Source organism: Lolium rigidum, chromosome 2 (genome assembly GCF_022539505.1).
Source record: "Lolium rigidum isolate FL_2022 chromosome 2, APGP_CSIRO_Lrig_0.1, whole genome shotgun sequence".
Classification (NCBI taxonomy): domain Eukaryota; kingdom Viridiplantae; phylum Streptophyta; class Magnoliopsida; order Poales; family Poaceae; genus Lolium; species Lolium rigidum.
The window spans coordinates 45,461,910-45,475,214 of record NC_061509.1 but is presented as its reverse complement, the minus strand read 5'-3'; the positions used below and the strand labels follow the sequence as shown (position 1 = coordinate 45,475,214).

Genomic DNA, 13,305 nt, shown 5'->3' with positions numbered 1-13,305 from the left:
CAAAATTATGTTATATTTCGGTGGATCATGTCAACTCAATCCAATTATACGTTGGGATATAACACTTCGGTTGTTGTTAACCATGGTCATTATTTTTTTCTAGTCATGTGGAGAATTGTTACTTGATGTATATATGCTTTGAGAAAATTGGGGTGTGCATGTATATCGAGACTACATAAATTTCCCAGTGTGAACAGAATGGAGGCTGAGCTAGATGTAGCTTTTCATTTTTGAAAATTCGAAGATCATATTTATAAGTTTCAAAAAAAAATCAAAAGGATGTTTGGGTGTAGTCAATGATGTGTCCCACAAGCATGCAAAATTCTTTATATTCTAAGGTACACAAGAATATATAATCCAACAAATTTATAGTTTTTACTATGCACTACTTAATAGACTTAGATTCACACTTTTATCATTTTTGTGTAGCCTACCATATAAAATAGTTTGTACTGAAATTTCCATGTTTATAGGGTACATCTTTGACTATATCTAGACTTTTTCGGTATTTTTTGAAATTTAATTTTTTAAATAAAAAGCTATGTAGCCCACTCCGTTTGATGTTTTCGTGAATATTCCCTCCTTTTATCATTCTGTATCTTCACGGGCCTGACCCGTCTAGCATGCTCTGGCTGTGTATGGTAGGAGCACTCTCCAATAGGCAGGGAACTAGGGTAAGTAATGCCTCCGGCCTCAGCTTTCAACAACCGACGCTTTGGCCGAGTGGTTAAGGCGTGTGCCTGCTAAGTACATGGGGTTTCCCCGCGAGAGTTCGAATCTCTCAGGCGTCGTTTATTTTTTACTTTCTTTCTGTCTCTCAAAGATGCAACAATTTCAACCATTTCGTTTTGCAGCTGCTCTTTATTTTAATTTTTTCCTTTCTTTGTCTCTCGCACGCAAATAATTTCTGTCTCTTGTTTGTCTTGATGGTTACAAAAGTCCATTTTTTTGTCCTAGTTATTAACACAGTCAATGTTTGTTTCTACAAACTGCATCGAGCTGGAGCAGCAAATTCCATTAATTGGGCTTCACCATTTTCCTAAATATATATTGCTGAACTAGTTTATAGATCTAAATGTACACCTTCCATGTTTAACAGCTTATTATTCAGGCTCTCTTTATTTGTCTCTTAACACTGAACATCAACACAAAGCATCCGTGAAGTCATGAGCGATCATACAGCCAGTTCACCACGTACAGACAGTCATACAGTCGTAAGCTTTTTTCTCTCTTTTCATCAATAGGAATGGCGGAAAGCAATCACGTGCACAAGTGGCTCCCCCTCAAGTATACACACATACAACCATAACAGGTGTTGTTTATCATTCACCCATTCATACAGCAAGCATCCCAGTACGAAGAGGATAAACTGCAAGTGAGTGTCATCCTGTGCGACAACCCGCCACACGGGAATCTAAAGCGTGATGTGGATCATATTCTTGTGGGATGAACAGATCGGCAGATGGGCATGACTGTCGTTGCGAGGTCACTGCGCAAACAGAACACCAGTTTCAGACTTGAGCAGAAAAAATGCGACCAAATTGGTCAGTGGAAGGCAATAATACTTTAGGCATGATTGATGTTAACAAACGAACTAACACAATTATTATTGATGTTATAAGGGTAGGAGTTAAATGGAATCGAGGTAGGTTTGGAATCGTGTAGGACCTTTCTGTCGGTGAAAGTTAGATTGAAGGTCCAGCGACTGAAGTAGCATGGCCCGTCTCCTGCAACTGCTTCAGGGTGGACGCGAGCCAGTCCAGCCCATCATAGAGGCCCTCGCCACGGAGTGCACACGTCCCCTGTATATGCCATATTCTGTTCTTGAGATCATGCAGGCCCATTCCTTCGCTCACCTCCTCCGGGCTCATCGAACCTCTCTATGTGAAGATGGAAAACATAGTGAGTCTAGATTGGCTGAAAGTAAGCATCCACGTGCATTCTCTAATATATGCAGGCTGAAAGGTCATATCTGATTATGTCAGTAATCAACATAAAATTTGATGCCCAAACAGACATGCTGGTAAAGATTTTTTGTTTGTGATAACATGATTCTAATAGGACGGCAATTATTAAGATTATGCTAAACAGCTAACATGCTTCTAATCGGAGGGCAATTATTAAGATTATGCTAAACAGCTATCCTTATCAAGATATGTATGGCGACGCAGGTAAAAAATAAGGTTGTCATGAACAGGTAGGAAATTATGCAGTAGCAGTTAATTTAACTTACCAAGTCCTGTTTGTTTGCTAATATTAAGATTATGCTGTTTGCCATCAAAGGGTCCTTGATAATGGTCTGAAAGTGGCAATGGAATGCAAGTTAGCAGGATCTCACGTTCTCGGCAAATGTAGTTTAAGGCAATTGGAAGTCATATACTACAGAGATAGTATAAAATATGTTACCTGGAATTCTTGTCGGGCATCTCCTATCCTTTCTCTGTCCAAAGAATCAACAACGTAGATCTACACCAAATCAAAAGTGGAAACACATCCTTAAGCATTGGCAGCGAAAGATTTGTATATGATCCATGCAACAATTCAAGCAGTCAATGAACTCAATCAACAGCGAATCAGCTAAACAGCTATCCTTATAAAGAAGTCTAAATGATCTTCAGGTATATAATGCACATCAATCTACTCACCCAACAGCTAAAAGAATAGGAAATGAAACGACATGTCCAAAAAATTTAAGAAGCCCTAAGATTTGAGGCTGCAGTTAACACATGAGATAAATCAATGATTTATTTTGTAGGTACTAAAGCACAGCTAAAATGGTAAAAATGATATGCTAAATTTCAATATTTGTGTAATTATTACCAATGCATCGGAATTGCTGAGGTACATCTTCCATAATGGTCTGAGCTTTTCTTGTCCACCAACATCCCAGACTGTAAATGCCACATTTTTGTACTGAACCTTCTCGACGTTAAAACCTGCAGAGAAAAAAACATATCCGAAAGAATTAGACACAAGACCAATGAATGGGGAAATTGAGGGCTTCTGTAAAGCCCAACATGCCATCTGGTTCAATTTATTGTCAGAAACTAGATAAACTTGTGTAAGCTCCCAAATTTTTGCTACTCCCAATTATTTTTTTAAGATGAGTTGTTCTAAGAAACATAATCTGGTAGAAGACAACGCTAACCACTCCAATAACAAGGAGACTCAATTTTAACAACATGAAACCAATTTTTGTATAAGTAATAAAATGAAAGAACAGCATCTTCATGGCATGATCTCATAGTCATATAGAAGCCACACACAATGAGGATAAGTACCAGCTTATTCATTATTACCACCTGCATTTTTAGCATGGTACAGTAGGGCAACATAAACAAATACAGAAACGATAGTATAATATATCAGTCTCCTACCTACTGTTGGGACCGTTGAAAGAACCTCCCCCATATGCAGCCTATACAATATTGTTGTTTTGCCAGCTGCATCCAAACCAAGCATCACAACCTTCAAAAGGTTATTCACCATCAGCAGGAAAAAAAATCACCAAAGAATGTACTTTGCAGAACGATTTGAAATGAACAGATAGAGCAAGACTTGGCGAAACACTTCCGCCTAGCCACCACAAACTGTTGAGTTAAGTCAGATGAAATGGTTGAGATCTTCTGAATTTCGTAAGAAAAAAGAAGTATTATGAAGAACTGCAGAATCAATGTACATCTACATTTAACTAGGCCACTAGCTAGATTCGCCAACTGTCATACTATTTCGTCCTACGCAAAATTAACTGAACTGAGTTTTTTTCTTTTTGCGGGGGAACTGAACTGAGATTCAGTATACACCCATTAATTGCAACTGCACACTGCTAGAGTGCCATCCCAAACCGTTTGGCCACAAATTGCTCACTTCCCTGCAGGGACAAATCCGACCAGAGAACACTGGATTCATCAGACCTGCGGCGTGCACTTGACGATTCCAGCCTCAGCAACGAAACCCCTAAATTAAGAATCCCAGGCCACCACACCAGGATGAGCGACAGGACCCACCCAAGAACTCGGATCGGCGCGCGGCTCACCCTTGCCATGGAACGTCAGACAAACTAGCACACGGGTTCAGATTGGCACCCTAACTCGAAGTCTGGTCGGGATTCAAGCAAGCCCCAGGCTCCAGGAGGGATGGTTCGATTAGAGCAGTCACATCGAGAAATTTAATAATTGATCCAAAGAACTGCGCCGCATCGAGAAAGCTACAAGGACCTGCAAGATCGAGCGCCTAGGTACCCCCGAAGCGAGGAAGATTGAGAGGGGGGAGAGAGATTTTTACCCTCATCTCTTTGGTGGAGAAGAAGTTGTCGAAGAGCCTGCGCAGCGCCTGCCCCATCTTCTTGCTCCCGCTCCCTACTTCTCCCTTCTCTCTCTGTCTCTCTCTTGATTGAGTGAGTGAGTAGGGTGGATTCTTAGCTGCGGTGGTCCAGTTCAGGGGCCGGGTTTGGGTTGGTGAGAGGAGAGGAGAGTTGGCGAGGAAGAAAGGGCAGCGCCCACGGTTGGAATACTCGTCTTGCTTTCGCCTGGTGGACGGTGTTTCTGCTGTTGCTCTCCCTGGTTCAGCTCCTTCACGGCGAGGTTTTTGTTTGCGTCAGTGCTGCTATGACACCTCCAATTTCAGTACTACTACCAATTCTCAACAAAAAAAATCAGTATACTAATTAATAAACTGAGCAATCCAACATCTAAGCTTTGATTCGGATCCAGCTATTCCTACTCTGAACAGTGTGTACAATTAAAGGTGGTTAGAAAGACGTTTAGAAATAATAAAACAGTTTTTCATTGGTAGTACTCGTGCATGTTATGTTAGCAAAACTTTAATATGGTAAAATAATTAACGAGAGAGGTGAGAATGGTATCACTGGTTACGGTATCATAACACGGAAAACTAGAAAAACTTGATAGCAAATGCATCATGTACATAAATTATAAATTTGTATTTAGATTCTATAAAACATTAAATTTAACGAAATTATAATATTACCTTATGATATTATGCATTATAGAGGTGGTATCATAAACTAGTATCATTTGCATGATACTAATTTGTGATACTTTTTATTATGACTAGTCTTACATATCTTCTACTTTCTAAATAGAAATCTTCCATTAAAGAAATTCTCTCAACACGCAAGGTATCCACCTCATAACCATCTAAGCAATAATAGCTTGCCACCTAATGCAAAGGAATTTTTTTGTTTGAGTACATAGCTGCGGACCTCACCACCTACGGTCCATTATTGCAAGTGCGTTGATGCTAACCGATCGGTCCAATTGATATTCTTCTTCTCTATTGACATGTGAAGCTAGAGCGTTCGGTGGATTTTTATCTTCATATCCTCCTTTATCAATGTTCCCGCACCCAAGCAATAACTCAAAAGACGATTTGTCCCTGCCTTTTCATCTTCTCCAAACAAGAATAACCGATGTGGAGATTAGCCTTTATAAAAGTTGGTCTCGATTTCACTAGGGGTCTCCCCACACGCCCATCTCATACACCCTACGCCTCGAAAACTTCGGCCGCCACAATCAACTGCTCCATCTCTAATCATGCCAGCGCCATCATCAGTAGCAGTCCGCAAACGCGACCTCTTCTTCTCCTTAGCTACTAGGTTGTGTTCCTTTTGTCCCTCCTGCTTCTCTCCTTGACATCTGCCATATTGGCCGCCACATGCTCTGGTTATGGTTCAAGTGGGGGGTTGGTCCGCAGGTTAACACTGCCAGCGGACGACGTCTCTAAATGTATATGCTAGTGTGTGCCTAGGATCTTTGTGTGCGTCTTTCTTCTCACCCCAAGTTGTGTACTAGGAGTATATGTCAAGTAGCTAGCTATGTTTTCCGGTTATACCACTATTGTTATTGTATTTTTTTAGAGTATTCATATTCTAGTTATGCCATTGAGCATTAATCATGTATGACTGCCATATATCTCACTTTGACCTGAACAGCTAATTCTCTTGATTTCCATTGTCTTAGTCCCCCTATATCATACAATGTGTTGCTACTTTCCCTTCAGATAAAATCGAAGCTCGGGTATTCTAGCAAAAACAAATCTTCCTTACAATCCCTCCAGAAGGGGCTCCTGGAGTGCCTTATATCAGGCGTCCAAGTTACACAGGAAAAGCCAAGGGGAAGAGGGTCGTGTCCTCCGGTACTTCCTAGGCATGCTGGTGGGTCCTGCTGGCTGCTCCGTCTTATCCCCCTATCATCAGCGACAGGACATGGTGTTGACGCTACATGCCCGTAGCGCCAATGTAGCCTCTTACCCCCATGGTCATGAACATGGTATGTTCCATTGTCCACCGTATTGGCGACGTGCAGAGCGATCAAGAACAATGCCACATCGTGAAAAAATGGATGTGACAGGAGCACAGACTTCCAGCAGTCGACAGTCGGCCTCCAAGCGGTAGTCGGCAGATGGCCGGATCGGTCGACCAACGCCAGGTCAGCCTTCTTCTTGGTTATTCCTTGTCTTTGGCATACCCCCCCCCCCACATATTTTTGCTGGAAAAAATATATTTTAAGTTGGCCACACACTAAATTGAACACTTGAACTAAGGAGGATACGCCACCTTACTTTATTGCCAGTTGATGCCACCAAGAAGAAGTAAATGACTTCATACTGACTTCTTAATTGTTTATCTGAAATGGCAATTAATAAAGAATAAGTAAATGGCTTCAAGACAACATCCCGAGAAGGAAGGGCATGACTCAACAAAGACTATTGTTCCAGCCAAGACTACACACATGGCCACACTTTATACAACATTGGCTGAATTCAACACTTATACACACTTTATTGCCAACTGCGGCCACCGAGAAGAAGTAGATGGCTTCATACCAACTTTTGAACTTTTTATCTAAAATGGCAATCAACAAAGAAGAAGTAAATGGCATCAAGACAACATCACAAGAAGGAAAATCAAGACAATTTTTTTTTTGTATATGAGAAGGTATATAATGGACTGAAGAAAGCATATGATGGACAAGACTCATGTTGGTCTTGTTGGAATGTGCATAGAGGGAAGAAGTTTTGATAGGATATGTTTTTAGTACTCCTTTCATCTAAAAATAAGTGTCTCAACTTTATCTCAATTCGGATGTATCTCTAACTAAAATGCATCTAGATACATTCGTATGTAGACAAAAATAAGACACCTATTTTAAAACCGATGGAGTAGTACTCAGATATTATGGATAGTTTTTCAAAATTAGGTGTATATGAGGTGAATACAAACTGGTGCAAAATTTCCGATCAAAACACATGAATAGCCGGCTCACACAATTTCAAACCCAGACCATACTAAAAAAAGGGTACGGAGTATCCCACTCCTTCCATCCTTAAAAATACCGAATACATATAATAAATCCATCCAAAGAAAACAAGGAAATCAGGGGGCGGAAAAGAAAAAAGAGACCAAATCCCAAACGTCTCCATTCCAAAATCATTCCGCGCACCGCCCGGCGAGATCAGGCGGCTCCGTCGCCAATTCTCTGCCGGAGCCGGGAAGGTGCGATTTTCCGAGGCGGCGGACCCATTTTCCTGTGAGATTTACTACGGTGGCGTTTCGAAGTCTCAGGTAGCAGCAGTATTGTTTTATCAGGTCGCCTCATCTTTACCTCTATCCTGCGCATTCCGGGCTATCCAGAGCGGTGATCCGGCGTGGTTTGGCTGTAGGCAGTCGGAAGGCGCGATCTTGCCGCTGCGAACTCGGGCAGATTCTTGCCGCTCATCTGAGGATTAGAGGTCGCGTGCGGAGGTGAGAGGCTGGGCACCTCCACCGCGTTTCTTGCGCGGATTTCATCCATTTCCTGGTGCTGTTGCCGAGAATCCGGCGTGAAATTCGTTGCGGGAGGCGAAAGGTAGGATCTGGATCATTCAAATTCCCGAATTTATCTGGACTCCATGCTGACTTGGAGTCCGGGGGCATGGTGATCTAGGGTTAGGTTTTGATTACCCTTTTGTGATTGTTTGGCAAGACACGAAGGCGATGGACTACTACAACATCCTCAAGGTGAACCGCAATGCCACCTTGGAGGACCTCAAGAAGTCGTACCGGCGGCTCGCGAGGACGTGGCACCCCGACAAGAACCCAACAGCTGGCGCCGAGGCTGAGGCCAAGTTCAAACAGATAACCGAGGCCTATGAGGCAAGTGAACTCTGCATTTGTTTTCTCGCAGTATCTGTTGTTGAGTACATGGTTGATTCCTTGCCAGTTTGAAATTAAATGATAGCTGTTCCTGTGAAGAGATTTTAGTTTTAATAAATGTTAGGAAGATTTATCCTTTTGTTTTCACGCATATTAAATATTGGTTGCTTAATGCATGTGTTCAATTGTATATCTTGATTATGAGGATTGGCCATTTAGTTGTAATACCAAATCATGAACATCTCTTTGCCGCGCCGAGCGCATGCTACAGAAGTTTTTTAGCTCAGCTTTGTACCTGGATCTACCAAGTTGTGCTCCAGGTGGCCCATTTGGAAATTGAAATATTCGATCGACTTGGATCTACAAGGAGCAACATATAGCTCTTGTTTTTTCCTCTTCGGATTATTTTTTGAGTTTACTTCTTCGGAATTTTGTGCATGTTGTGCATTAGTCCTTTACGAACATATCGTTGTGCAAAATGAAGGCATTATTGCCGGTTACATGTTTGATTCTTTGCCAGTTTTAAATAAAGTGATAGCTATTGTTGTGGAGAGATTTTAGTTTGAATAATTTTCAGATTTATCCTTTTGTTCCATGCTCATAAGAAATTATTGCTTGATTCATGTGTTCAGTATTATATCATGATTATGGGGACTGGCCGTTTAGTTGTGAACTTGTAATACCATACCACAAGCATCTCTTTGTTGCGCTGAGAGCATTCTACTTAAGCTTTTTAGCTCAGGTTTGTACTTAGCTGGGTTTCCAAGTTTTGCTCCGGTGCCCATCTGGAAACTGGAATCTCTACTTGGATCTACAAGGAGCAACATATAGTTCGTTTTTCTTATTCATGATTTAGTACCTGTTGTGCATTTACTCTTTTCCTATAGTACTCCTTCCATCCCACTGAACTTGTCTGAGTTTTATCAAAATTTGGATGTATCTAGATGCTGTTTAGTGTCTAGGTACATCCCAATCTAGACATATTCGGACAATTTTCATGGGACGAAGGGAGTATTTCCGTATTCATAATGAGAGCATTGTTTCACCATCCATTTGAATTTTAACATTTCAAAATTGACTGAAAAAAGTCAATTTGATTATGCAAATTCCTGGTGGAGTTTGTTAGTCTTGTTAGTTCAGAGGCAATGTGTAGGAAGTGGTCTATGTGTGATGCTGCCAAAAGCTTGCTGCAGCTTGTATTGCATAGTGCTATTTATAGGATATACAAGCTAGGTACAACATGTAGATTTCTAAAGCCTTCTAGAGCTTTCTACTGTTATCCTAACATTCTACAGGTTTCTACTGCTAACCAGAGTTAGCTACTGCCTAGTGCTTATGCTTATACATATGAAATGTACCACTACAACATACTAGAACATACCAGCACCTACAGTACTACTAGAACCTACCAGTCCTACTAGAAGGTACTAGCTTAACTCCAAAGCAAGGATTACTCTTAACAGATTTATCTTGCAAAAGAAGCTTCACTTTTGTTTTCTGTTTGAAAAATAGCTATACTATTTGGCATATGAGAAGTTAAATTTGTAACCTGTAACTATAAATTACATTTAACATTGTTTTGAATGGTGAAACTGGGGCTTCTCTGATAATACATTTTTTACAAAAGAAGTTGCAGCTGATTTCATCTCTGGTAAACATCACATGCATATGACTTCATTACCCCTCAAGGCATTAAGAGTTGTACTGCATTGCCTTCACAGTTATACATGGTTGTAGGCATGCAGTATGTGATGTAGTGTACTTTTTTCCAATTTCCTTAATGACTGAAATATTTAGTTCATGAGTTGTTATACTTATTTGCTCTTCTCACCAGCTTTGTATGATTTTGCCAGGTACTAAGTGATCCAGAAAAGCGTGCAGTATATGACCAATATGGTGAAGAAGGTTTAAAGGGGATGCCTCCACCTGGTTCGTATAGCCGTACCTCCACAACTGCAGGCCCAAGTGGTCCAAGTAATTTCCGGTACAATCCTAGTGACCCAGATGATTTCTTTAACGAGTTCATGGCGAGCAACAAGACATACACCTTTGACCAAGACCGAAGGCGCTTTCAACCAACACACCGGACCTCAGCAAGGAATAGTCGAAGTGAGGCTTCTTCCAGTTCTCAGAAGGAACCCAGTACTAGCACAAGACAGCTAGAAAAGCCCCCGCCTGTGGAAAAAACATTAATGTGTTCTCTTGAAGAGTTGTTTAATGGAACAAAAAAGAAGATGAAGATCACTAGGAATGTCGCAAAACCTGATGGGTATGTATCTACTTTTACCATATACACACATGTTTTAAAAGTTTTATTTAATCCTGGGAAGACAAGTATGAAACTTGAAATGTAAGCCTGTACTGAGATTAACTTTGCAATTTTTGATTGTCAGAAGCTTGGTTTGTGTTCTCCATTGCACTTTCATGGGATAAATATTTTAACTGCAATATTGTGTTTGTTTAGAGACAATATTGCGTTAATATTTCATATTACCTAGTCGGATTTTTTGCAAGCAAGTTGTGTGGATTTGAAATGCTTGTTAAAAGCTTAACTTGAGTGCATCTTTGTGGTATTTAATTTTAAACATCTGTAAACACACATCAGCTTTTCTTATTCAACGATATCTTTGCTGCAATGTTGTCTCAGATAGAAGCCCCTACTCTTTTTATAATCTTGTTATCTCCAGTTAAATGACCCGACAAATCCAAAATAGAATTGTTGGAAGTTAAATTAAGGAGTTTGGTGGCAAGGGCGTGGCTACTGTTTGCCTGGATTCTGAGTGTTCTTAAATCTTAACCCTGATGAGCAGGTGGCTGGTAAATGCACAATGTGTTTTTTGTAATTGATGTGAATGTGAAAATAATACTGTGATTGACATCCTACCTGCCATCCTACTACTTATCTTGGTTCAGTTCTACATGTCTATTTCTTTTGGTCTCTTTAGTTCTTCATACTATTTCGTATTTTCTTATTTACCCTAGGACTGAGTCCCAATTGGTTAAAGTCCTTCCTCTTAGTTTTGCTGCATTACATGGCAGCACAATTGGCTTGAGATGTTTTCAGTTCGATATTGGGTATCTGATTCTCCATCTTCATGTCATCTTCTGCAGAAAGCTAGAGGTCGAGACAGAGGTCTTGCAGGTCGAGGTGCTGCCAGGCTGGAAAAGGGGAACAAAGGTGACATTTGACAACAAAGGAGACACGCTGCATGGCTATCTACCACAGGACCTTACCTTCGTGATCGACGTGAAGCCTCATGACACCTACACTCTAGAAGGGAACAACCTCCTAGTAAGCCACAAGATCGCTTTGGTGGATGCTCTTGCCGGGACGACCATAAACCTCAAGACCCTCGATGGCAGGAGCCTTCCTGTCAGTGTGGACGAAGTGGTGCGCCCTGGGCATGAGATCGTGATCGAGAACGAAGGGTGGCCGATCCGGAAGGAGCCAGGGAAGAAGGGGAGCCTGAGGATCAGGTTTGATGTGACCTTCCCGGCGAGGCTGTCGTCGTCGCAGCGAGCTGCCATTAGGCGGATCATGGGGAGCTAACCTGAGATACATATAAACAAAGAAAAAGAACTGGCTAGTGTGGGGGCAGGTTGAGCTGATTTAGATAGTTCATCTAGCGATTGTAGGTCCGGTAGCAGCGGTTGTGGCACTGATTCTATCTTGTCGGTGCTGTTGTTTGGAAAGTGAGATGGTTTTTTGTTTCTTTGCTCATCATTAGAAATGATGCTAATTTTGGTCATGTTGAACTGATCCATTTTGAAAGCTTTGTTATTGGTGGTAGTTCTTCAAATAATTGGAAGGAACCATGCGGATGGTTTAAGCTACTGATAAGATATATAGTTAGATGAATGAACATCATTGTTATTTCAAAGATCAGAAGACCTGGCAAAAAAAAGTTGATTACCTGCGATGTACAAATAAATCTACCCCCGTCCAAAAGATAATATTTCTACACATATGTAACATGATTATCGATGAAAAGCTGTTCTTGCTATTACCATATGTCAATGTCTAATGGTTAACCCAACTGCTAAAAAGCTCTCAGATGCTGGTTGTCATTTTGAGCACTACCTAGGATAGCGTGCTAAGATACAATCTATTGTGAAAGGCCTAAATTTGGTGTGGCTTGTAGGCGACCTGGAGGTGCTGGGTGTCCATTTTCTTAGAGGTACCATGTCGAATTTTTTTGATTAATTGGAGAAGAGAGAATGAAGAAAGAGAATCATCTCTTAGGAAATAAGAGATGACTATCTTCTCCACCGTAGTCTTCCCGAGCCACAAATTTTTAACCAAATTCTAATTATTAATATTAATTGCTAGAAATAGTTATAAAAGATAATGCATTATATGACTTGTATCTATTGACTTCTCTAGCTGATGTGGCGAGGTAAGGGAAGACATGCCTTCTCTACCATTGTGCATGCTCTAAATAAAATTAACGTATATACAGTCCTTAAAACTCTAATAAGAAATACTATGCATGAAAACTTGGAAAAATCTGAATAATGGATTTTCTAAGCTCAATTTTAAGTCGGACAAGAATCATTCACTCTAAACTAATATAATACATTCAAAATTTGTAGATGTTTCAATTAAATCTACTCCCTTCGACTTATAATAACTGTTGTAATTTTAATTTATTTTTAAAAATAAGGGGAATCTCAGTCACCTTATGTCATCTAGTCTCAACTACAACCTAATTGCAACTAATGCAACTCATAACCCAGCATGAATTTTGGAACAAATTCAATGGTGTGGATATTTTCTCAATTACAAGTTACAACCCACTTGCATGTGGGGAAAGTCTTAGTTGCAACCCACTTGCAACTAGTAAAATCTCAATCAGTTGACGAGGCTAACCTAATGACTAAGAAGTAGACTAGGACATAATAAAAATCAGACGCCTAGCAAATCTGTAAATAACTACTATACTAAACCTGAACGATTTCGATTTTTCTCAGTTTTTTGGGATTTTTTTTGGGCACTCCTGCTGGTTGACACGTGTAATTCTGTCCGTCCCTTTGTTTTTGTGTACGTTTTTTGGTGTAGGTTGCACTTCTTTTTTACCCACCTCCACTGTGTTTCCTGTTGGTTGGCCCCTTTTTGGTGTACGTAATGTTTTCTCCCCACCGCCTGGTCG

At 40.6% G+C, this 13,305-nt stretch overlaps 2 protein-coding genes and 1 non-coding gene across 4 annotated transcripts; 2 read left to right on the top strand and 1 right to left on the bottom strand.

The window, feature by feature from the left end:
* Positions 1-709: 709 nt before the first annotated feature.
* TRNAS-GCU lies at positions 710-791 on the top strand. The gene has a single exon. It is a non-coding gene; the product is annotated as a tRNA-Ser (tRNA).
* Positions 792-1,207: 416 nt separating this feature from the next.
* LOC124686347 (ADP-ribosylation factor-like) lies at positions 1,208-4,578 on the bottom strand. The gene is made up of 7 exons (XM_047220312.1): positions 4,285-4,578; positions 3,378-3,468; positions 2,821-2,936; positions 2,407-2,466; positions 2,234-2,299; positions 1,669-1,880; positions 1,208-1,489 (listed from the first exon to the last, which is right to left on the bottom strand). The coding sequence occupies exons 1-6, from the start codon at positions 4,339-4,341 to the stop codon at positions 1,686-1,688; spliced, it is 585 nt and encodes a 194-aa protein (XP_047076268.1). The 5' UTR covers positions 4,342-4,578; the 3' UTR covers positions 1,208-1,489; positions 1,669-1,685.
* A 2,850-nt stretch (positions 4,579-7,428) lies between these two features.
* Positions 7,429-12,041, top strand: LOC124691686 (dnaJ homolog subfamily B member 1-like). 2 transcript variants are annotated; one of them, XM_047224964.1, is made up of 5 exons: positions 7,429-7,585; positions 7,684-7,867; positions 7,990-8,155; positions 10,009-10,424; positions 11,267-12,041. In XM_047224964.1, exons 3-5 carry the CDS (start codon positions 7,997-7,999, stop codon positions 11,703-11,705), a joined length of 1,014 nt encoding a protein of 337 aa, XP_047080920.1. In that variant the 5' UTR covers positions 7,429-7,585; positions 7,684-7,867; positions 7,990-7,996; the 3' UTR covers positions 11,706-12,041. The 2 variants fall into 2 exon arrangements, with proteins under 2 accessions (XP_047080920.1, XP_047080919.1); XM_047224963.1 differs by having other exon boundaries at positions 7,684-7,868; positions 7,986-8,155.
* The last annotated feature ends 1,264 nt before the right edge of the window (positions 12,042-13,305 follow it).

What these genes read in the sequence shown, in the direction of transcription:
- LOC124686347 (XM_047220312.1), bottom strand. Translation starts at nt 4,341, where the DNA reads ATGGGGCAGGCGCTGCGCAGGCTCTTCGACAACTTCTTCTCCACCAAA. An exon ending in TTCAACGGTCCCAACAGTAG is followed by an intron (nt 2,937 to 3,377) that starts GTAGGAGACTGA and finishes TTTTCTCTGCAG; the next exon opens with GTTTTAACGTCGAGAAGGTT. An exon ending in ATGCCCGACAAGAATTCCAG is followed by an intron (nt 2,300 to 2,406) that starts GTAACATATTTT and finishes TGCCACTTTCAG; the next exon opens with ACCATTATCAAGGACCCTTT.
- LOC124691686 (XM_047224964.1), top strand. Translation starts at nt 7,997, where the DNA reads ATGGACTACTACAACATCCTCAAGGTGAACCGCAATGCCACCTTGGAG. An exon ending in AGATAACCGAGGCCTATGAG is followed by an intron (nt 8,156 to 10,008) that starts GCAAGTGAACTC and finishes TGATTTTGCCAG; the next exon opens with GTACTAAGTGATCCAGAAAA. An exon ending in AATGTCGCAAAACCTGATGG is followed by an intron (nt 10,425 to 11,266) that starts GTATGTATCTAC and finishes CATCTTCTGCAG; the next exon opens with AAAGCTAGAGGTCGAGACAG.